This window comes from Anopheles bellator, chromosome 1 (assembly GCF_943735745.2).
Source record: "Anopheles bellator chromosome 1, idAnoBellAS_SP24_06.2, whole genome shotgun sequence".
NCBI lineage: Eukaryota > Metazoa > Arthropoda > Insecta > Diptera > Culicidae > Anopheles > Anopheles bellator.
In genome coordinates, this window is record NC_071285.1 from 56,553,317 (window position 1) to 56,575,998 (window position 22,682).

The window sequence follows — 22,682 nt, forward strand, 5'->3', positions numbered from 1 at the left end:
CTCCGGTTTTGACATGGAGACGCTGTGGGGACAACCGACAACCGGCGCCACCGAAGACGTAAGTGCATCCAGTTTTTCCAGCTTTTATCAGATTAACGGTCGCTTGAACTGGTTTTTATTGACGACGGCGACGGTGGCGTGGTGTAATCGCGGGCCGTCAATCAAACGGAGTCAACTCGATTACCTCATTACAGCTGGGCTGGCACCTCCAGCTCCAGGAGGTACTTCCTGGCCACGGGGCTGACCTTTATTCTCGCCGGTTGGCAGACGGGTGGACTCTGGAGTGTTGATAAGCGCGAAGCGAGGAAGCGATCGACCCGTCGTGACTTGCGACCGTTGCAATTCTTCTGCCCACAACCACGACGACGGTGGCCACATTTTTTCGCAGAGACCCCACGGAGGTGAAAAGAAGTAAAAGTAGCATGCATTCCACACTCTCCAACAGGCGAACCGCGGTGTGGTTGCGCAACGACCGATATGAAAGCGATGCCGCGCCAGGCCGTGCGACACAAATTGAAACACAAAACAACCGAAGCAGCAGCAGCATCAAGGTACCGATCCTTCGCGCGTCGAGTATCCTCCAGTCCTGCCGGGAACGACAAAGATAGTGATCCCATTTACTTTCGCTTGCTCAGCACCTATTTTCGGCAATCGGTCGCGATCGCAAACGATCAATCAAGCCCCGTCCCCGAGAGCCCCGAGAAAGACACAAAGATCACACCTTACTGTACTGGCTCTCTGGTTCGTTGTGTGTTCACTTTTTATTTGTTATTCACCCGCCCGATTGTGCCCGATCTATTGTGTTGGGCACGAGGGCGAAGCGATTAAAATATGGATCCTGGCCGACGGTGGACGCGACACAAACTGGCAACTCGGCTGGTTCTGCCGCCGAGGTTCGTTGCTTCTTTTGTTTCGCGCTTAGAAAGTAGCCCACCATTTTCAGGGTGGACAGAAGGTGTCTCCGACAGCCTATACCCTACGGTAGTACTTCTACTTCGTGTGCCCTCCCAGGTGCGGTTGCTGATGCTGTAATGGCCCTACTATTACTTAACTCCTCACACGGGAGAGGCCCACCAGGAAGCCCGACGGTTAATAATAAGAATGGGGAGGGTCCTAATGGGCCTGGGAATTGGCGGAAGGTGAAAGATCGGCTTTGGGGTTTCCTGGGGCTACTCTACAGACTGTCCACTGTACAGAATAAAACGTCAATTAAAAGAACTCTACACGAAGAACCCTCACTAACTATCTACTCTGGCGCTCGGATTGGCGCTTGGGCGGCTGCCGTACTTATCGTAAAATCAAGAAAACAATGTTCCGAAAATAATAATAATAAAACATAGTATGTACACGTAATATTCGGCGGACTGGTTAGTTGACTCTGAGGACTGTCTGCGGCGCTCTCTCTCTCTCTCTCTCTCTCTCTCGCTCGCTCTCTTCGACACCTTCGAGGAGTATTGTTTCCAACTTTTACTCCTTCTCTCACCTACATCTCCGTTTCGGTAATGAATGTTTGCGTGTATGTGTCCAGAATGTTTGTGGTGAAAATGGGAACTCTTCCACATCATCGTCATCATAAAGACCTCCCTGGGCGGGGAGGCCATCATCTACTACTACTTCATCATTTACTTCTTGTCCTTGTTGTAGTCGACAAACACTCGGACGACCTCGCCGGAGTACTTCCGCTGGGTCGGCGTGAAGTACAGATCGGACGTGTCCGGCACGGATCGTTGCTGCTGCTGCTGTGGGTGATGTCCATTGCCAGACTGGGCTGGGTAGTGGCTGCCGTTGCCGCCGGAGGGCTGCGCTCCACGGGAGGACTTGCCGCGACGATCCTGCGTGTAGTAGTCGTTGGGGCGCTGCGATTGCATCTGCTGATGGTGGTGTTGCTGCTGCTGCTGTTGATGGTGCTGCATTTGTTGCTGGTGCATCGGTCGTGGCAGAGAGTATGCTCGGTCAGCGTAGGACGTGGACCGGTCGCCAGTCCGGTCGTACCCGTGACGAGGCTGTCCGGAGGGTGGGTATGGGCCCCCGTACGCCGGATTACCGTTCCGATGGTCTCCCCGCGGGTGAGTCGGCATACCGTGACCACCGTCCGTTCGGTCGATCTCGTAGTACTGCGACTTGTTCGGTGAGTGCGACATCTGCAGGGTCGTCTGCTGGCTATTGCCGTTGCTGTAGCCCCGGTCTCCGGACGAGCGACCCTTGTGGTGGTGACCCTTTGACTCCGCCTCGAAGTTGTCGAACGCGTAGTTGGTGTTGGACGAGTAGTCTTTCCAGGCCGAGTTGGGAATCAGTTGGTCCTGGGAGTCGCGGGAGAGATATGATGCCTTTAGCCATCACCCGGTAGCCACTCGCAGGGAACACCTACCTTCAATCGGTTACTTCTTCGCGTATTCACGATCGTACAGGTCGCCTGAATGATCGCGATCAGTACCAGACCCGCGATGCAACCGAGAATCAGGTAGAGCCGCACACCGGCCGGGAGCAGCTCGTCCTCCTCCTTCGGGGATGTGGCTTGCCCTGCGATATCGGGAACGGAGTTATTTCTGTTCGAAAGGGGGAACCACCCTGTCCCAGAAACTCACCTTCCAGCTGCGTAAACTCCAGGTACGTTGGATCCACGGAGAACGTACCGACCTTGCCCGAGGACAGATTGTTCACCATCAGGTTGTGGATGGTCTGTTCGAGCTTGGCCGGATCGTCGGCCAGCACATTCCGGCTGCCATTCTTCTGGTCCTTATCGACGAGAATGTTCATCTTCACCACGACGCTTCCATCGGCCATTCTGCAATCGGAAGTTTAGCGCCGTTAATCGTTAAAAACAAACCATGGAATTACCCTTCCGACTTACTTTTCAAAGTCCTGCACATCGGTCCTGTAGAATCCGGGCACCTGTTTGAGCACTCCGTTGAACGTCTCCGTGACGGACTTGGACAGATCCCGGTGCTCGGGGCTTCCGCTTGCCGGCACCTGGAACCCACTGGCCAGGTTCGTCAACTTAATCGAGGCACCGTACGCGAGTCGATCGACCGCCGGTGTCGCGGCCATCGTGGCCAGCTGTTCGAACTGCTTCGCGCACGACTTGATGCATACTCGCGTGTCGGTGACCACCGGGACCGAGCCGTGCTTGCCGAGCTTCTTGTTGACCGGATTGAACGCACCGCCCTCGATCGGGAACATCAGGTACAGGCAGCGTTCCTCGGTAAAGTCCAGATCCGAGTCGTCGCCCGTGATGCGCTTGCGGGTAAAGTCCAGCACCGTGCGCCCATTCTGGATCGCTCCGGATGCGTTGTACAGGTCCTGCCGATCGTCCAGCTTCGGTGCCGAGTATCCGTTGATCCAGGTGTCCATCAGGAACGGGCGACCGCTCTTGTCCACCCACCCGATGATGGCATCGGTTTGGGACATTTTCTGATCGTCGCTAAACCCGACTCCGGTCCACGTGGCCGTGTTCTTCGTCTCCAGGTGGAAGTGTACGGCTTCGCCGCGGGCCACCGTCTGCCAGCTGAGGAAGTACTCACAGTTAGCCTGCTCCGGATCACAGGTGCGCGGGAACTTGTAGAATCCGTGGCACTCGTTGTCCAGCTCGTGACCTACCGGTCCGGCCGGTACGATCACTCCTTCGCTGGCCGGAACCGGTTCTCCCTCGGTTCCAGCGGTTGGCGACCCGTTCGTCTTCGCCCCCACCGGCACCACCTTCGGTTCTTCCTCCAGGAAGTTGATCTGCGTCACGCCTCGCTGACTGCGATGTCCGTGGTACTTCAGCTCGTCCGGTTGATAAAAGTCCGGGACCGATGCCGCCTCCTTCTCGACGCCCGAAGGTGGCGAGTGTACGTACGCACCCGGTTCCTGGCCCCGCGCCCAGATCACGTGCATCAGGTCGTCCACGATCGCGTGATCGGTCGGTTCGCTGGCGTCCAGCTTCCGGCGGAACACGATCGTAGTGACGCCATCCTTCTCGAAGCCCCCGGTAGCCGTGAGGTCCGACTTTCCGCCCCAGAAACTGTCCACCCGAGGTGTCGACCGGTCGCGGGTGTAGTAATCCCAGACCCGGTGGTTCTCGCCCCGTGCCGTTCCGATCACGATGTCCGTACAGTCCATCGGGTTGAAGTCGTGGCGTGGTGTGTAGGGATTCAGCTTTAGCTTCGGTGTCTGCTGCGGCGGGGTTCCTTTGGGCTTTGGTTTGGCCGTCGGTTCCGAGGCCGGTTCGGACTTTGGCTCAGGTTCGGACTTTGGCTCGGGTTCAGCCGACGGTACGGCACGGCCCTTCCGCCTACCGCCAACCTTGGGCTCCGCGGTCGGTTCCGCCGTAACATTGTCCGGTTCGGGCTCGCCCGTAGGCTCGGGTTCCGATTTGGGCTCTACATAGGAAACAGGACGTTAGAGGGTGTCCTAAATGACCTTAAGTTTGCCAACCCCGGTACGAACCTGGTTCCGCTCCTGGCTCTGCTCCCGGCTCTGCTCCCGGTTCTGGCTCGCTTTTGGGTTCTACAAAGAAGGGGAAGAAGTTCGAAATTAGTTTCATCGCGAACCGGAGTCGGCAGTGACTTGCCGGGACTACCTGGTGTTGGTTCCGATGAAGGTTCTCCGGCGGGCTCTGGTTCCGACGCCGGCTCTGCACCGGGCTCTGGTTCACTTTTCGGTTCTGGAACGAATAGATTTAAAACTCAGTATGATGCTACAGAAATCTCGCGCTCAACTCGCGGACACCTACCCGGCTCCGAGCTAGGCTCTGCGCCCGGTTCCGGTTCAGATTTGGGCTCTGCAATGGAACACACAACAATTGACCAATGAATGTGATGCCACAAACAAAACAACAACACCCTCCGCTGCTCAATGGGCTCTACTGGACTCAAGTTGTCCTAAATGCTCTTTGCTTTACACTCGACCGACCGCGCGATGCGATCAGCACTGGGCAAATATTGACCGACACACTCTACGCGTGTCGTTCCACGTACCTGGCTCTGCTCCAGGCTCGGCGCCCGGCTCGGCTCCCGGTTCTGCTCCAGGTTCCGGTTCGGACTTGGGTTCTGTGAACGAGCGAGAAACACATCAGACACACGCTGTTGACCGACACCGGTAGTTACTGTTCCGGCAATTACCTGGTTCCGAAGTGGGTTCAACGGCCGGTTCGGGTTCGGCCGTACCCGCTGCAGGGGTTCCACCGATCAGAGGAAAGTTCTTACACTCGGCCGTCAGCTTGCGCGGCCTCCAGCCGAGGGCAACCCACGACGTCCCGTTCACCTTGAGCACCACCTCGATCTCGGCCTGGTCCTTCAGCACACGCCAGTACACGTTCAGGTCCGGTGACAGAATCTTGGCCTTGTACACCGAGTAGTCGATGTCGGTCGACTTGATGGGCGATTCTAGCGAGTAAGGTTTTGATTAACCCCTGCCTGTACTGACCCTGTGCTGGACTTACTTTTGTTACACCCGGCACCGTACCACCCGAGCCGGCAATAGCACTGGCGACGCGGCAGTGACGTTCCTCCCAGGTCCACGCACGTACCCTGGATGCCACAGTCCTGGTTGGAGACGCACTCGTCCCAGAACTCACACCGCTGGCCGTAGTACTTCCGGTCGCACTTGCACCGCGCAATGGACTTTCCGTGGCCGGAGCAGGTCTCGTGATGTTCGCGGCGCGGAACGATGTCCACATCGGCACACGACCAGAACCGATAGTTGCCGCCCCATTCGTCCGCCTGCCGCACCAACCGGAGCGTACAGTCGCGGCACGTAAAGTTCCTCGGCAACGCCACCTGGTATTGCTGTGCCCTGTAAAGTCCGACAGACAGAGAGATGTAAGGATAGATCAGGCTTCCGCGGGTTGTCAGCACCTGACTCGTGAACTTACGTGGCGTCGTCACGCACGAAGCGCTTCTCTTTGCTGCTCGGTGTCAGGTTCAGCACCGGTTTCTCCTTGGTGTCGAGTACCTCCAGCCGGAAGCCACCCTGCGGGAGAGAGCGTGCCGTAGCATGAGCAAACTATTGACCCACACACTCTACATTGTTGTTTCGGGACGACACTGTGCGCTGCTATCGTGGAGCGCTGCTCCGCTTTTATCGAAAGGTAAATTTTGGTATCCCCAGCGCGGTGCCTACTGTGATAAGCGAGTGCAGCACTTCAGAGCCGCTGGGTTATAAATAGCGGCTCGGGTCGAGCGATCGGGAAGTTCACCACCGACCGCCGTATCACCATGGCGACCAACGGGATGGAGCTGCTTCGATTACTACTCACTACGCTACTGGCCCTGTCACTTCGGACAGAGGTCGAAGCGCTTCAGTGTTACAGTTGCAGTGCCGAGAGTTGTTCGAAGGTGGCCACCGCTGGTACCACCACGACCTGTGCCAATGCGGACGATGTGTGTTTCTCCCGTTTCGACGCCACGAGCCGTAAGCTTCGAGCGCTTGTCTGTCTGGTGGTGATCCGACACCCGACAACTGATTGATTTGAGTGTGCGTACTTTAGTTTTAGCAACGGAGCGTGGCTGTTTGACGGCCACTGCAGCCCCAGCGGCCTGTACGGGGACCGACTGTTTAACGTGTGCGTCTCCCGATCTCTGCAACGACGCAGGAAGCCCACAGCATCGCTGTGTGGTGTGCTCCTCGCTGACGAGCGCCGAGTGTGTTACGGATCCGAGCAGCCTGGTGGCAGCCCAGTGTCCGATGGCCACCGGAGTCGATCTAACGGCGGCGCAGTGCTACAATCGTGTGGTAAGCCTCAAAGTGCAGCCTCTCAGGAAGCGAGCTTACTATTGATACAGTGCTCTCTGCCATCAGATCGGAACCGTTACCGAGCGAGGTTGCGTTACCTCGCAGCGAACCGTGGACGAGTGCGGTGGTATCGGATGTGCAACTTGCACCGGCACCGGTTGTAATGCGGCGGAGTTCCCGGCCGGCCGGCAGCAGTGCGTGAAGTGCGATGGGACCACCTGCAACAGTGAAGCGTCCACAACAGTGGTCTGCGACGATCCGTACGATACGTGCGTCACCGTGCAAAGGAGCAACGGTAGGTCCCTCCCTACTCGAGGGGTCGTACACCCCGAGTTAACGCAGATCTTCCTCTCTTATCGACCCATCCACAGGGGATGTGATGAAATCGTGCGAAAAGGCCATGACCTCAGCGGATGTTGCCTACTGTCTCGCCAACCCGACCCAGTGTGCGTACTGTGGGAACCGGCTCTGCAATGGGGTGCCGTTCGATGCCACCAGCCAGCGGCGCTGTTACCGATGCGACGGAACCGGCTGCCTTAAGTCGGCTGCCCAGCTCGCAACCTGCCGGCTGTTCGACGACGATTGCTACAGTTCCTTCACCGGGTGTAAGTGTGTCCCGTCCCTCGTGCTGCCACCCCACTATACTTCCGTTCCCGTTTTCCGTTTTAGTTAATCCCTCCCGGCGTGGTTGCCTCTCGGAGCTGACCTCGGAAGAAACGGTCCAGTGTAAGGCGGGTGGAGTCCCCGACAGCCCTTGCATTGTTTGCAGTGGTTCCGAGTGTAACCTACAGGCTCGGTCCGATCATCGCTGCTTGTCCTGCACGTCGGTCAAGGACGCAGCTTGTGTGAACCCCGCCGTGGGAGCGTTACAACCGGTGCAATGTCCTGCGCCCACCACGGAGCTGCTCGCCGATGCCCAATGTCTGACCAGAATTGTACGCACGCCACGTCTTCTGTCGGAGTACGATCTGATGTTTGATCACTTTCTGTCCCACCTTCAGGTTGGCACGGTGACAGAACGGGGCTGCATTAGCGGGGAAGCCGACCTGATGACGTGCGGCGAAGACGGACGGTACTGCGCTACGTGCGGCATAGAGAACGATGGTGCCGGTTGCAATTCGAAGCTCTTCCCGAGCGATCGCCGCCGGTGTACCGTTGGCACCGAGTCCAACGCGTACTGTCCCGATCCGTGGGACGATTGTGTCCAGCTGCTGCAGAGTGGCACCCGTAAGCGTACCTGCCGATCGTTGCTGACCGAGAGCGAACGTAGCTTCTGCGCCGCCAACAGCAATCGGTGTCGGTTCTGCGGTACCGATGGTTGTAACGCTGCCGAGATCACGTTCGACTACGTCGAATGCCTGTAAGCGGCCTGTACTTCCGTTCCGGACCGGAAATTACACTCGTCTAACTTGTTTGCCTATTTTCCGAAGGTCGTGTGACTCCGGTACCGATGTCCGGTGTGCCACAAACCCGGCCGCCCTTGGGACATTCGAACGTTGTGCGGCGTGTGCCTCGGCGATCCTAACGATCGACGGAAAGACCACGACCCGGCGCGGATGCCTGGCGAGTATGCCGGCGGAGGTGTCCCAAGTGTGCCCGACAACCGGTAGCACTAGCTGTCAACGGTGCTCCACCAACCGGTGCAACACGGGGAACTTTCCCTCGGCCCGCCTACAGTGCTACCGCTGCACAAGTCCTCCCTGTGTGTCGCACCAGGACATCCGGCTCGAGTATTGTCCACAGTATGCATCCACCGACGCCTGCATCGTGCAGACGTCCACCGATGGTCAACTGCTGCGCCTCGACTGTCGCAGTGCCCTGTCGGAGTCGGAACAGGCGACGTGCCTCAGCCTGAACGCTGCGGGTCTCTGCCAAATGTGTGGTACGGCGGGCTGTAATGACCCCGCGACTTTTGGCACCTCCAGTAGCTGCATCCAGTGTCGTAGCTCGCTGAACCCTCTGTGCCAGGAGCAGGCACTACAAATCGCGGCAGAACCTTGTTCCGATCCGGCCAACACTGCCTGCTACACGCGGCTTACGGCCGTCGGCACACTGACCAGCCTCACGGAGCGCGGCTGCCTGTCGGATCTGGCGGCGACCGATCGGGACAAGTGTGCCCGTGGGGAGGACTGCATCGTGTGTCGGTCCGGAAGGAGCGATAACTGCAACACGGTCCAGTACCCGGTCGCCCCGCTTACCTGCTTCCAGTGTGACTCGCGCACCGACGGTGAGTCGTGTAAGGTGGCCCAAACGGCGCAACAGGCGCCGACCTGTCCGCAGTACGACGTGGCCAACAAGTGCTACACGATCGTGCACTCGAACGGTGATACCGTGCGCAAGTGTTCGACGGCCAGCAAGGACGTGGAGTGTCCCGGTATCGGAACCTGCGAGGTGTGTCTGTTCCGGGGCTGCAACAGCAAACCCTTCTCGGCCGTCGTGGTCACACCACCGCCCGATCCTACCACTACGCCTAAACCCAGTGGTGGTGCCGCGACCGGTGGCCTAACGATTCCGTGGTTGACGTGGCTACTCGGTACACTACTGTGCGGAGCCTGCACAGGGGCTGGGTTCCTGGCCCAAAGTGGATTCCACTTTCTTTAGAAACTTCAGGGAGTTAGGTAATCAACGCATTCGAAACGCACTCCATCATAGATCGTCCAAATAAATTCGACCAACAGAGGGAGCCACTCGCTGGCACGCTCCGTTACGCAATTTTCAATTACCTGCCGGCCGATAAGTGGCCAACCGAACGAACGAACGAACGAAGGAAAACATTGATTGCCAATCGAATCGATCGATCGATAATTGGAAGAGGCATCATCAGAAGCGGCGTCGGCGGCAGCATAACAACCCGAACGGTCGGCCCATCGGTGTGTTAATCTGACACTTCGGTTTCGGTCACGCGCGCCCGATGGTGTAAACTATTTTTAACCCATTTTCGCACCCCACCTGGCCAGGGACACCGACGCCTGGCACGACACTGGCCGTTCGATGGAAAGTTGCTAACTTGTGGCCGGTTTTCGGGATGTGCGATATGATGTCCGCCTGAAGCGACCTCGACCAAAATATTAGCACCTTTTCGGCACTGGACCAGTAAATAATCGCGGGGACCAACTGGCACAAAGCCTCATCATTATTCTGATTGGCTGGAGAGTTTTGGACCACTTCCCACACCGGATGGCGTCGAAAACGGGACGGAAACGGCACGTCGACATCTTCGGGTGCGAAGCTAATTCTCTCGCACGGTTCAGTAGCCCGGACCGAATAATTGATCGAGAATTCGACTCTACCCGGCAGCGTGCCGAAAGTTCCGTTAGCGAAAGAAAGGCCGCGCAGAACTGGCAGAACAATGACAATGATTATTGGGGGCTGTTTGCGGTCCCGAGTCCCGTTGCGGACGCGGTTCCCGTTGGCCGCGCGATAAAAGACCGCGCGCGCGTGTCGTGCCGTTTCTTTTCTGGCAGCTCCCGGATTCGATTTAGTGATCAAGATGCGCTGCGCTGGTGGGCTATTAAAATGCATATTTCTTTCGCTTTTCCGAGCGTCCCGTCCCGTGCGACCGTCGACACTTACCCGGTGCGGGTACGCCAGATGCCATGAGACGTTAAACGTGCTGCCCTCGATGAATGACGTCTTCAGTGAACCTGCAACGAACGGAGAGAAGGAGCCGAGATAAGACGTGCTGTTATGATGATGATCGGCGGAGACATTCAGGCCAAAGAGAGCCCGGAAGCTGGCACAAATCTGGTACCAGAAATAGGAAGAGAGAGTCGCAATGGTTCGGTGGTAAATTAGTATTAAATATTCTATTGTTTCGCCTCGGCTCCTACGGGGACTGCTTCGCATTTTCTTGGCCTCCCGACGTAGGCGGATTAGAGTGCGACCGAGAGGCAGGCCTTCTTCGGATGCATAAAATTAGAATTCATAGAACACGGTCTTCGGTTTGGCCGCGCGGTCTGGATTATGCAAGACCGACACCACACCGTCAGCCTCCGTCAAGAGTGGCAGGGAGTCAGAATCCGGGGCCCGACTCTGCAGGAAGCAGCAGCGCTATTGTTGTTACGGTGTGCGGTGCATTGTTTTTCTGGCCCTGTGGCACCTTCGACTTACGGCCCACCCCTAACGCTTAAGCCAGCAGTGGGCGTGATTGCTTGTGTGTGTTTTAAATTGCAAATCGATCGATCGATCGATCGTCAACCGTTGAGTCACCTCAGTGCCACTCATTTTCTTGATAAAAATGACACAAAAGCGAACTAGGTGGTTGTGCCCCAATTATGCTTCCGTGGCCATAATCGACTGGCGATGTGACCGACCCACGTCAGATCGCCCTTCACCTTCAACCGACGACGGGCCAGCAGCAATTATTCGTTCCATTAATTCAATGCTGGAACCGAGCAGGGGCCTCTGAAGGTTCAGGCCCCCCTACGCAAACGTCAACGCCACGTACTGATGGGGAGGTTATGTGGCCCGGTGACCACCACAAATGGCCGCCCGTGTGGCGTGACAAAACATTAAAATAAATTCCACTGCACCCGTACACGGAACGAATCCAAAGCATGGTCAGCGTCAATGGTATGGTCCGTGGTCCAAGTGAGCAACATTTAGTGCCGCTTTTCGCAGCGATTGCTGCTCACTTTATGGCCTAGGCGCCAGGTCGCCGCGAAAACGGTACCGAAATTATATCGCCCAACGGTTTTGGTGGCTGGAGGACAGGTTTATTGGTCGCTGGCATAAAGCACTGCCTGATAGACTCAGAATAAGTGCGCGTGAGTGTGAGTGAAGGTCACAGGCCACACGCCGTAAGAGTAGGAAGTGGTCAGCCCGTGGAGTGGTCAGGCCAAACATTAGCTCCAAAGATGGCGCGCCAGTCTCTTCTTGACGCGTCCGTTTTGGGTTTGAAACTCCGTGGACTCCGTGGATGGATGGGCATCTGTCAGGTCCGATGATTTATGATCGTGATCGGGGCGAAAGATCGCGGTGTACTAAGTTCCAGCACCGCATCGACGGTACTGGGGGCTGTCTAACATTCTTCTCTTTTGATACGATTGTGCTGTTGGAGAAGTTGAAGCCCATGGAACGCGCTCGGAGGTCCCGACTTCTGTGTGTGCCATGTGATCGTTTCACGTGGGCTCACTGATTGAATCGCTGAGTATTAAACGCGTACGCCGTTTCGAGTGGCAGTGCGGCCCAGAGAAGTCGGTGAGTGCGCATTTGAAGGTCTTGAGCACCCTTCGCCGGGTTTCGATTTGCATTACTTTTTACTATTGCAGGACTGGCTGCTCCCCCTACACACGAACCGAACCGCTGAACCTAAGCTGCGCAAGCCACCGATCCGTGCCGTGCCAATGTGCCAATCCAAAGTCCACATTCCTTGGGGTGCAAACACACTGCCAAGGTGTGCCCACTGCTTGTGGGCTGGCTGTCTCCGCTGGTTCCTTATTGGCCTTCAACTTGTTTCAACGTAAACCGTGTGTACGATCGGTCGCTTTATCTGCTACAGTACTGCCAATGGAGGCCATCTTCGCACAGCGTCTCCAGTAGCGACAGGTACCGTGAATGTTATCGAAATAAATAAACTTTATGCTCATGATATGACCTTCCACTGATCTTCATCTAGAAAAAAAACAGAACACAAGGTACACGTGAACCGATCTGAAAGGGACGCCGCACGCTTGCCGCATTAACCGAAACCGAGCGCCGAACGAAAAACTTCAACGCGCGCCAAGGACACGAACCCGAACGCCAGCAGTTGACCGACCGTGAGAAGTCTCGGTCCCTCGATTCTTGACCCCTTTACCACTTTTTTTTCTAAGCCATTTATTTGTTCACTTTGTGCAGTGCGATCGGTAACGATCGCGAAAGACTCCACGACCAACCAAAGCAACCCACCAATCAGCAAGAAGAAAAAAGAGCGCCCGTGGAATTCACGGACAATCCGTTGGCCCGTTAGCAATCGTTGGTGGCATTTCGGTGGAGGGTTTTTAATCAAATTTTTACGCCGCCACTGAAACGTGGATCGCGCCGAGTCCGAGCTACAAAGTGTGTTTCACATCTTCATCGGCCAGCCGCGCGATCGATGATCAGCGTTAGCGAGTCGAAAAAGAAAGTTCGCCCCGTGTTGGTGCGAGAAATAAGTGATTTTTCCGACAACTCAACTCAACATCAACATCGCACCGCTTAACGACGGCGGCGGTTCGTGAGCTGTTTGCAATCGGATTGCGCCACCACACGAGGTGCCGGTCGGGGAAAGCAATGTGTGAGGAGCTTTCGGGCGGGACATTCCGTGCGACCCTCCGTGCCTAGCATTCCCAGCCATCGGGAGACGTTTGTTGTAACTCCAAATACCTCTTTATTTGCGCTTCTAAATCGCAATGTAATCTGCCTTTTAAGAGGTAAGCGAAGCAGAGCGTATTTGTGAAACCAATTACAAGATTTTGACGTGTCCATTAAGGGTTCTCCCAACGGTAATTATATAATTTGGCTTTCTGTCACATTCCCAAGCGTTTGTTTCTTGTTGATTCTTCATTGCATTTCAGAAATTGAAGACATTGAGTTGAAGCTGCCTACATGCCAGTGTCTATCCGCATCACAGTTACGAGCGGCAATTCAACGGTCACGGTAGCACAATTAGCCACAACGGGATGTACCGCCCCCCGACGGGCTCCAGATGGGTGTCAAACGGGTGCAAGCGTCTCTCCACAACGATTAACCCTCGGCGTGCGCGCGGAAGAAAGAAACACTCCACCCATCAGCGAGAGATGCGCTAATGTTGCTAATGATGGACGATGCTGCCAGCCAGGCAGCCGGCGAGCGAGTTAGTGGGTCACACGGCTGTGTCGTGTGAATCTCAGGCAGTAGGTTAATATTTTTGGCACACCACTCGTGCAATGGTCCGTGAGCATGCGAAGGGACAATAACTCTCCCCGCCCGCCGGGGGATCGATATCATAAGCGGACGGCGATATCGAACCGCAATGATCATAGCCCCGGACCGGAGCATCCGGACTATAAGTGGCCTCCGCGGAGGGCAGGCAAAGCTTATGCAAAACACGATGCCAACCCCCGGGGATGGGCTGCTGTCGTGAAAGGGAAAACTGGCGAGTGCGAAACTGGCGCGCCCGACTGCGTAAAGAGGACGCGGTAACGCCAAAAGTAGCTCACGGTGTCACGGTGTCCCCGGGTTCCAGGACCCGTTTCCGCAGGTGTCCCGGTCGCGACCGGACCGGGGACGAGAAATTAGTCGTGTCGTTGCCTCGCGAACAGGTTTCCACGGCGGGCCGGGCGTGTTCTCTCGCTTTTAGGCCACCACCTTCGGAGACTCACCTTTGGGCATCCCACACGGCGCCTTGGTGCGGGAGTTGTCGAGAAAGTCCAGGTCGTACTTCCGGGCCGGCGGGAACGTTAGGGCAACGTGTCCCTCGCCGACCTGCAGACAGACGATGATCGCGATCAGGCCCACCACGACGCAGCGGATCGCCCTAGAGCCGGGCTCTACCATGGTGCTCGCGTTGTCACAGTGTGTTTTTTCGGGCCCCAACACTCACTCACTTTTACTTTTTCTTCACGGCTCTACGGCTCCGGCACTCGATCCTATCTCGTAGCCACCGATCGATCGATCGGATCGCGGGCCCTTGTGAAACGCCGCCCAATCGTGCCGAGGGCCACAAACACACACGTAACACTTCAAACAGCACAATTCACAAACTGACGTGAAACACTGGCGGGCACTGGCGCTGCGTCGGTGAAAAGGGCTGCTAGTTGGTTGGGAAATTTGGACCCGGCCCGTCTGCGGTGCATGCGTTCGTGTGCCGAGAGTTGCAAAGGGCGCCGACGTCGATCAAAAACCGGAGCACCGCCACGCAGTTTTGATGAAATCGATCAACTCATTAGTAGGCGATGCTGCCGAAAGCGAACCTCGCCAGTGGCGTCTTGGGTGGCGATGACATGGCACGGCAGTGCCTACTGGGAGACGACTCAACACACCACTCGACACTCTGGATCCGGTGGGCTGCAACAGAAAAAAAAACGGGGAAACGAACGGGAAAAGTCGTTAAATCCGTTGCAATGGCGTAAATGCAAATGGGCAATGGCGAAGGAGCGTGCTGAAGATGCCGAAGCTTCGAATGCTTTCGAAACGGAGAAATGGCGCTGGGGACGTAAGTTTCCTTTTCTTTTCCCCGCGGGCCGGTTGCGGAATGCATGCCATCCTCCCAGCACCGTTCGTTCATTGTTTTCCTGGCGCATTGGCGTGCGGCACCGCCAGAAGCTAATGTCTTCTTTTTTTCTCTCTCTCTCTGTAGGTCTTCGAGTGCGCTTGTCTTGCAGCCAATCAGTTCCGGTGGCTGCGGAGTGGAATACAAATACGCGGCCAATGCGGCCAATTTTCAAATCAATTTCACCTAGCAGGTGCCGGCGGGACAGGCCAACGACTCAATTGGTCTTAAATAGGCAGGGCTGCTATCGGTGAGATCTTGGGACGGAGAACGCAACACGGTGGCAAAATGGGCTGCTGAGACTAGAAGTAGTTGATTGTGTGTTCCTTTTTGTTTTGATCCTTCTGTCACAAAAATTGATGCTCTTGTCAAAAGTATGATCCGCTTCCGGAAAATACCCAACCTGATTGATGGGAACGCGATTCTGGCCACAACTTTCTGCGTTTCTTTTTTCCTTTTTTCCTTTAGGTGGATAACTTGCAATTTATGTCGATGATGTGTCGTGTCGGATAGGCGGCGGATTCTCAACGCTGGTTCCGATGCAAAATCGACGGGCCCGATACGCTTTCAGCAAACGATGACTCAGAAGCGAAATGGCAAATTAGGTACCGACTTGTTTTATCACACTCCGCCGCGAAACTAATTTACTATTTTTAACCATCTGCAGTGCCCGTGTACGTGCCCTGAACTAATCGCCCTGAAGCCGGAACCAACCCGCGATGTGCACAGCGCTGGCCAAAAGACGGATGCTACGCGATGCATCGATCACGTGTGTTCGAGTGCGCCAGCGCAGCTCATCAACTGTCACACCGCCGGAAGCGGGCCTCGCAACGGCCACCGGGAAGTTGGCCGTGTGATAGAGCGAGAGAGCCAGAGCGCTGATGGCAGTTTCCATTTTTAGGTTGCATCTCACGTCATTTTTTCCACTTGACACCGACCGATCGATTCGCGAGTCACGAAGGCCCTCCGCGTGAGAGACGCGCGAGACCTCGGATGTGCTCCCGCCTCGTAGCAGCCGCTGTGGTCAACCGCTTTTAAAGTGTGTATCGGATGTTTATACAGGCGTGCTGTTGCTTGTATTTATTGCTTTATGGCGACGTTGGTGCGCCGCGAGGTAACCAACTTTGAGGCCGGTCACGGGGTCACTAAATCATCGCGTCGATCACCCGGTTCAAGCCGTTGCTGCAGTGCCGCAGCAGGTGGCTGTGCCCTTGATGGGTCGCCTGTGCTGTTGCCCCATTGCTGGCATTGCTACCCGCTTATCAATGGAAAACAATTCTGTGCACTCGAAGCCAACGAGAGCATGATCATGGCCACTTCCTGGTTGTTGCTGACACCGGGCATCGATCGATCCGGAATCGAAGTGATAAAACTGAACTCAAGCCAGCCAACATGAAGGAAGTAATTAAAGTGCGAAACGAGAAAGCTTCTGCGGCGTTTGCGGCATAATGACGAACGCGCGCCGGAACAGCAACGCCGCGCATTGGGCATTGCGTAAGGCCCATGAAAAGAGACCCAAAACGAGAGATGAATGGCTGAGGCGGTTCCTCACAGTGGCGGGTAAGAGATCGGCTACCAATCGCGGGCGCGCGCGCGCACGCTGGTCACTCTAATACTAATTGCCTCCGCTTCATTAGACGTGGTGAAAGTGAATCCTGTGTGCGGCCCCGGTCAGTCGGCCCCTTCAAGGTCGGTGGGATGTGAAATGATTTATGTTGTTTCCCCGTTTTACCACTTGGCGCTCGATGTAATCATTTCCTTTCTTTGCAGCGCACATTCCGATCCACAGCTTTTGAGCCAGCAGCTCTTATGGCCACTTGGCCACAAACGAGAAGCTGCTTAAGCAAACGAATCACACACTGGCCACGGCAGGCAAATAAAATCGTGCCTCACGCACACAGCGAGCAAACGGTGGACATTTTATACGAATGTTCGCCAACATGGAGGCATTAGACGCCTGACGGCGGAGTCACCACGAGATATGCACCCGCCGCAGAGGAAAGAGAAACCGAGAGAACCAGAATCGAATCGCGCCAATTCAAGGCTGCTGCTCCTCGCGCTCGAACACACACATCGACACAGCCCGATAGTGGAATTTGCCAAGCGGCCAGCGGGGCCATTCGCAACGCTCTCTAACGTTCTTGCGATCCAGCGGAACGGATTCCGTCAGCAGCAAAAACCTGTCCTGGGACGGAACCTGAATTTGCTGTGAACCGGGTACCGCTCATTAGAATATATCAATAATTGGCCCGGGAGTGGCTGGAGTCGGCCGCGAGGTTGGGTGACAACACCGCAGCCCCCCGGAGATGGGTCTCGGTTTCTGGCGTAGCACATTTAACCGGTTGTGCCCCCGGTGAGATGCTCGTGAAAGTCTCGCGAGTGGAATTCGATTGGAGAAAGAGATTCGAAATCACGTCCCCCAAACGGCCACGGGGGAACAGGTTTTCCACCGGCCCATCCTGCCGCCACCAAAACTGCCAAAAATAAGTGCCACAAAAATAAGAGTGCGACACCGAACCCCGAGAAGAGGAAGGCAATCGTCGTCGTCGTCCAGAGGGGTGTCTCAAAGTCGCAGTCGCAGCATCCGCAACAGGTGAAATAAAGGTACGACTGTCAGACCCCCCGTCCCCAGGGGTGAGACCTGGGAATACGACGACGTGGACGACGACCGCTTTCTCCGTCCACAGCCCCGATCAGGCCCAACAGCCGATAGCCGGGTCTTAAGCCTTCCAAATTCGACTCGCCTCAGCCAACGATCTCGGTGTCTCGATCGCGATGTGCGCATCGTCCCCAAAAAGGAGCTGATGATACTGCACCCCTGCACCCAACGCTGTGCGGTGCTGTGGCGCAGTACGTACGGAGCGATCTCGGCTTTGCGCAACTCTTTTGAGCGTTTTGAGAGGATGCACTCGGCGGGGCCAGCGAGCAAGCCAGCGCGAGATTAAAGTCTCTGGATGTTATGTTGCAGTGCGCGCTGTAACCACATCGCCAGAGCACCGGAGGCGCTCGCTATCGATTCGCTACGCCGCCGTGTAAGGTGTGCGCAAAGCAATCGCTTCACCTGCCATGCCGGGGCTCGGTGACGGCCAAGTCTCGTCCCACCAGGCCGGGATGGTGAGCATAAAAATATTGATGATGTAACGATTGACGAATTTCGCGCCAGCAACCAGTCAGCCAACAGCGATCACGCCGGACGTGTAGAGTGAGCCCCCACCCGGGATGCGGTGGTGGATGCGCAAAACCGCCCGATCGCCCGACACAACGGCTTCTAATGGCGCTCGGTCGGGCCAGCCAGCCAGCTAGCCAGCCAGTCAGCATGGTGCAATTCCCGAGCTCGGAATTAATTACCGCATTCCTGCGGACCGCAACCCGCCCGGCACACCTGTCCTTTTAAATGATGCAGTTCACGTACGCACACACACCCACACGGCACACGTCTTGAGCTTTTGGTCATACCACACTACCGAGGTGATGTGCCTTTCACGCCACGCCGAGGTACATTCCAACGTCCGCGAGACCGCGTCTCAAATTCACATGCGTTGCGCCGTACGCGCCAACCACAACACTCCAAGCGCGAGCCCGAGCCAAGGGAGTCGTCGAAAGTTACCTGTGCGCCACGGGACGGGACGCGGGCCACTTCGTGCTGGCCGCAGCCACCAAAAGGTCGGACCTACCGCCGGAAAGGTGAGGGGACAGCGGGTGGGATGGCTAATGTCGCAGGCCACGCACTGCGAGTGTGTTGCTCGCTCAGAAGTCTCACTCACTACTGACGGCACCGCGATCACTGCGCCACGATCTGACCGACCGTCCCCAGATGTGAGATGGCGCGCGAACCACCACCACCAGCAAGTCGTCCCACGAACACCATCACACGCTCCGAAGGGGGGCCTCCGGCGGAGCGTCTTGAGACGTTGGAGTTGAGCTTTAAGTGCGCGCGCGCCCGTCCGCTCCGTTGCAGGCCGATATACACCACCGGGAAAGCTCCCGAAGATGATCGTCGTTTGCTTTAATTTATTTGTCATGTTCCATGTTCCAGTTCTCTCTCAGTTTGCTGCTGCACGAAGCGCTCCAAACCTACCTTCCGCGGCCGTCGCCACCAAGGAATGCGAGCGAAAGACCGAAGCGACCGATCAAGCGACGAACCCCGGTGATGGCGCACGGTATGTTTACAAATCGGGATTTCTGCTCGGTCGCGGTCCATCGGAAGAACTAGTTACTGGGGCCATCTTTGTGTGCGTGTGCATGCGGTGTTTGGCCCACAGGTGAGTTGAATTCCTTGACCTCCCTCCTTCTTTGCCAGCAACACAAAAAAGAACCGAACCGGTGGCGGGGAGCAAGCTCCGAGGCTTGCAACAGTGCGCGCGCGCGTACTTGCGCGATGACCACGGCCCGGCACCCTTAGATTCTCTTTGGAGCGCGCGATTGCGTTGGCCGCGCCATGCGGCCCCCCATTTTGGTTGGTTGCCGCGCACCGTTTGGTAAAGAATGCAGTAGTTGCAGGCAGCCGGAGCCGGAGCGCTGCATATGCCCATTTAACCCGAAAGGCCCATTCCAAAGAAAGTGAAACAGTGCGCGTGTGCGCGAGCGCTCGTGTGTGGTGTTATTCTGTCCCCACGGCTCCAACCGTTCGTTGGCAAAGGGGACGGGTTTTCTTGCGGCGTTCGATTCTTGCTACCGGGACACCAGTGTGTCAGGAGGTTATGTACAATTTATTGACGCAATATTGGCTAATACGAACAACCTAGTCGGTCTTCGGTGGGTTAATTATGTTCAACACGCACTCGGTTAGCCTACCGGACGAACTCACGTCCAAGCACAGGCTCCGTCGTTTGGCAACCGACGGTCCGGAGTCATGTTCCGGAGTGCCATTGTCGTACGAGTCTTCAATTTTAACGTCTCCCGCTTGGTGTCCAAGAGCCCAAGAGCCACCGTCGCCGCCAGTATCCGCTTCCGTTTTCCAGCTGATGCCATCTTCCGCAGAAGCTCCATTCTCGATTTTCACTTCTAGGGAATAGACCGATGGGAATGGGAAATATAAGAAAAAGGCTGACACCAAAAGAATCCTTTTAATTTTTTACCGTACCGTCCGTCAGCTCATTCACGTAAACCGGGAGCATCTCGCCTAAGCACCGGAGCAGGGCTTCCGTTGACACTGGACCATAGTTTCCCGCGACAGTATCGGACCCTCCGGTCCGTTCCTCCATGGCCGGCACATCGACGTACTGCGGAGGAACCTCAACCTCGATGACGTCCCCGGCGTCTGCCAAACCAGCTCCACCGTCATCGTTGCACTCCCGTTTGGCATTACATTCGTTCTCGATGAGCGTTTGCAGCTGCAGCATCTCGTAGCTGATGCTGGCCTTTACCTCCTCAAACTCCGACTGGCCCATGAGCCGCCGGGAGCCGTAGAAATTGGGACCCAGGGGAAAGCCACAGTCCAAGTGGATGTTACCGTCAATGCTTTCGTGCGCCAGCCCATCTAGTAGCCATCGCTCGAACACGACATTGTTCGCGTACACGAACATACGGTGCCGGTACAGCTTGTGGACATGGTTCGGTCCGTAGGTGTCGTCGGGTTTCACCAATGTGCTCCACTCGACAAACCCGGCATGCTCCATCAGCCACAGAAAGTCGTCCAAATGGCGGCACGCAAACAGCGACACTCTAGACGACTGAAGGTAATCCCGCATGCCGGACAGATTGACGATGACGGCCGAATGGTCCGTATTCCACTGCAAAATCTTCACCTGCGGATCGTTCGTCAAAACCCACAGCTTCAGAACGAACGGGAACTTGAACAGCCTCTCCAGCGACAGCCGTGCCATAACGGTGCACTTCAGTTCCGTTTCCTCATCGGCCATTTCTGCTGTCGAACGCTTCTTCGATGTCCTCGGTTGAAAGTCTCACGCACTACTGATGGTCGGACAGGTGCATTTTTCATCAAAGTAATCTCTGTTTCCCGCGAAATTTTCCGCCCAGTTTCCATGGAAACCACCGGCGGAGGAATGTAAGACGTGGCGGGAGGGGAGGGCCATGGCCTACCGTGGTATGGCGGGCGTTTGCAGGGCAAGTGTTTCCTGTTCCTTTGAGGGTTTAATCGAACTGCTCCAGTTCCGAGTCCAGATCGGTCACTTCTTCTGTCGAACGCTTTTCCGATGGTCTCTGTCTGAAAGTCTTACGCACCACTGATGTAATCCCTGTTTCCCGCGAATTTTTCCGCCCAGTTTCCATGGCAACCACCGGCGAAGAAATGTAAGACGTGGCGGGAGGGGAGGGGCATGGCCTACCATGGTGTGGTGGGCGTTTGCAGAGCAAGTGTTTCCTATCCTTTTGAGGGTTTAGGTGAACGAAAAACTTCAGAAGCTTCCCATTTTGCTATGTTGGACGCTGATGAGTTTTTCATCATTTTCATTTTCATTTTCATGCGTATTCAAAATAGGCCTTCTGCAGCAAAGTCAATGGGGAGCCCTGGTCCATGGTAAAATTAGACCCGAATGAGAGTAGACAAAGTAGGCTGCTGCCATGAAGAAAACCCTGTCATCTAAATGGCGAATAGTGGTTAAAGAAATCTGCGGACCAACTTTCTGTGAATGGCTCTCATCCGCCGAACCGCGTAAAGTATGATTTTAAAACTAAAAAAGGGTAAGCGCAGGGCAAAATAGAGGGATGGTTGAGAATGGTTTGCATTCCAAAATATGGGAACTTTATTTTACGAATAACTCTCTCGCGTCCTAATTCTTTTCTATTCGAGTATTCTTACTCCATGGCAATACGCTATGCGCCATATACAGTTCGTGGGAAAAATAACCCTTAACAGCTAAATAGAGTTTCTTACCAACCTAATTGATCTTATTCTCGTTCCGATTATCTTCAGATTTGGGCCCGTGATTCGTACCGGGCCCCCGGGTACAGCACTGGAAGCTAGCGTCGTCGTTCCATCGTTATCACTCCTCGGTCGATTCCGATAAGTTTGAGTAAATTTGAGGTTTCCTACTAATGGCCTCTATAGTCGGGATTGTAGGGCGCTTGGGGAGCGTACGCATCGGTCATCACTTGGTCGTAGCTCGGCGGATTAGCCATCGGTGGTCCGGTGGCACCGTGGGGAGCCGTGGGGGCTGCACCCGGATAAACCTGATGTGTCTGTTGTGGCAGAACCGGGAACTGAACCTGCCCCTGTGGGGGGACCGCCTGAACGGGATACTGCTGGACAACAGCGTACGGTTGCGTGGGGTACGGTTGTTGCTGCTGCTGCGTAGGGTAAGCGACCGTCACCGGATATAATCCGGTGCCGGACGTGTGGCTTTGAACCACCACTCCTGCGGGAAGCTGATTCTGGACACCGGTGGCCACTCGGTGTGTTTCGGACGTGATGACAACGGGCGCTAGGGGAGAAGCAACAGGGATCGATTTTAGCGACCATGTTATACGGGTGTCCCGTCCGCCCGTGCTATACTCACTCGCAATCACCATGCCTTGGCTAGAGCGTCTCGTGCAGCACCATCTGACCAGCGCGCAGATCACGAAGAACGCGAAAATACCACCAAATATTGCGACAAAATCCATCGCAAAGCTGGCACGCGGAAACTGTGTTCTTCAAGGCTACGCACCACACGGAATGTAAGCGATTGGAAACGAAACTTTGGACACCATCAAACACAGCAGCCACTGACCATCGTGTAGTTTTCAGTGTGATTCATACCGTGCGATAAGTGATAGAAGTGTTTGTTTCCCACGGGCACTCGTAGAATCGCAGCAA

At 55.8% G+C, this 22,682-nt stretch overlaps 3 protein-coding genes across 4 annotated transcripts; 1 reads left to right on the forward strand and 2 right to left on the reverse strand.

Annotated features, from left to right (window-relative positions):
* Positions 1 to 728: 728 nt before the first annotated feature.
* On the reverse strand, positions 729 to 14,211 carry LOC131215935 (uncharacterized). Its single transcript, XM_058210330.1, has 13 exons — positions 14,037 to 14,211; positions 10,288 to 10,358; positions 5,855 to 5,952; positions 5,423 to 5,775; positions 5,103 to 5,366; positions 4,959 to 5,030; positions 4,715 to 4,762; positions 4,562 to 4,645; positions 4,429 to 4,488; positions 2,852 to 4,361; positions 2,586 to 2,785; positions 2,369 to 2,520; positions 729 to 2,300 (listed from the first exon to the last, which is right to left on the reverse strand). The coding sequence occupies exons 1-13, from the start codon at positions 14,209 to 14,211 to the stop codon at positions 1,623 to 1,625; spliced, it is 3,765 nt and encodes a 1,254-aa protein (XP_058066313.1). The 3' UTR covers positions 729 to 1,622.
* LOC131205498 (uncharacterized) lies at positions 6,194 to 9,394 on the forward strand. Of its 2 annotated transcripts, XM_058197616.1 has the most exons (7): positions 6,194 to 6,393; positions 6,470 to 6,714; positions 6,781 to 7,009; positions 7,086 to 7,319; positions 7,384 to 7,649; positions 7,716 to 8,074; positions 8,145 to 9,394. In XM_058197616.1, exons 1-7 carry the CDS (start codon positions 6,198 to 6,200, stop codon positions 9,313 to 9,315), a joined length of 2,700 nt encoding a protein of 899 aa, XP_058053599.1. In that variant the 5' UTR covers positions 6,194 to 6,197; the 3' UTR covers positions 9,316 to 9,394. The 2 variants fall into 2 exon arrangements, with proteins under 2 accessions (XP_058053599.1, XP_058053598.1); XM_058197615.1 differs by having other exon boundaries at positions 7,384 to 8,074.
* A 7,384-nt stretch (positions 14,212 to 21,595) lies between the features above and the next one.
* LOC131216566 (uncharacterized) lies at positions 21,596 to 22,682 on the reverse strand. Its single transcript, XM_058211094.1, has 2 exons — positions 22,384 to 22,682; positions 21,596 to 22,308 (listed from the first exon to the last, which is right to left on the reverse strand). The coding sequence occupies exons 1-2, from the start codon at positions 22,487 to 22,489 to the stop codon at positions 21,920 to 21,922; spliced, it is 495 nt and encodes a 164-aa protein (XP_058067077.1). The 5' UTR covers positions 22,490 to 22,682; the 3' UTR covers positions 21,596 to 21,919.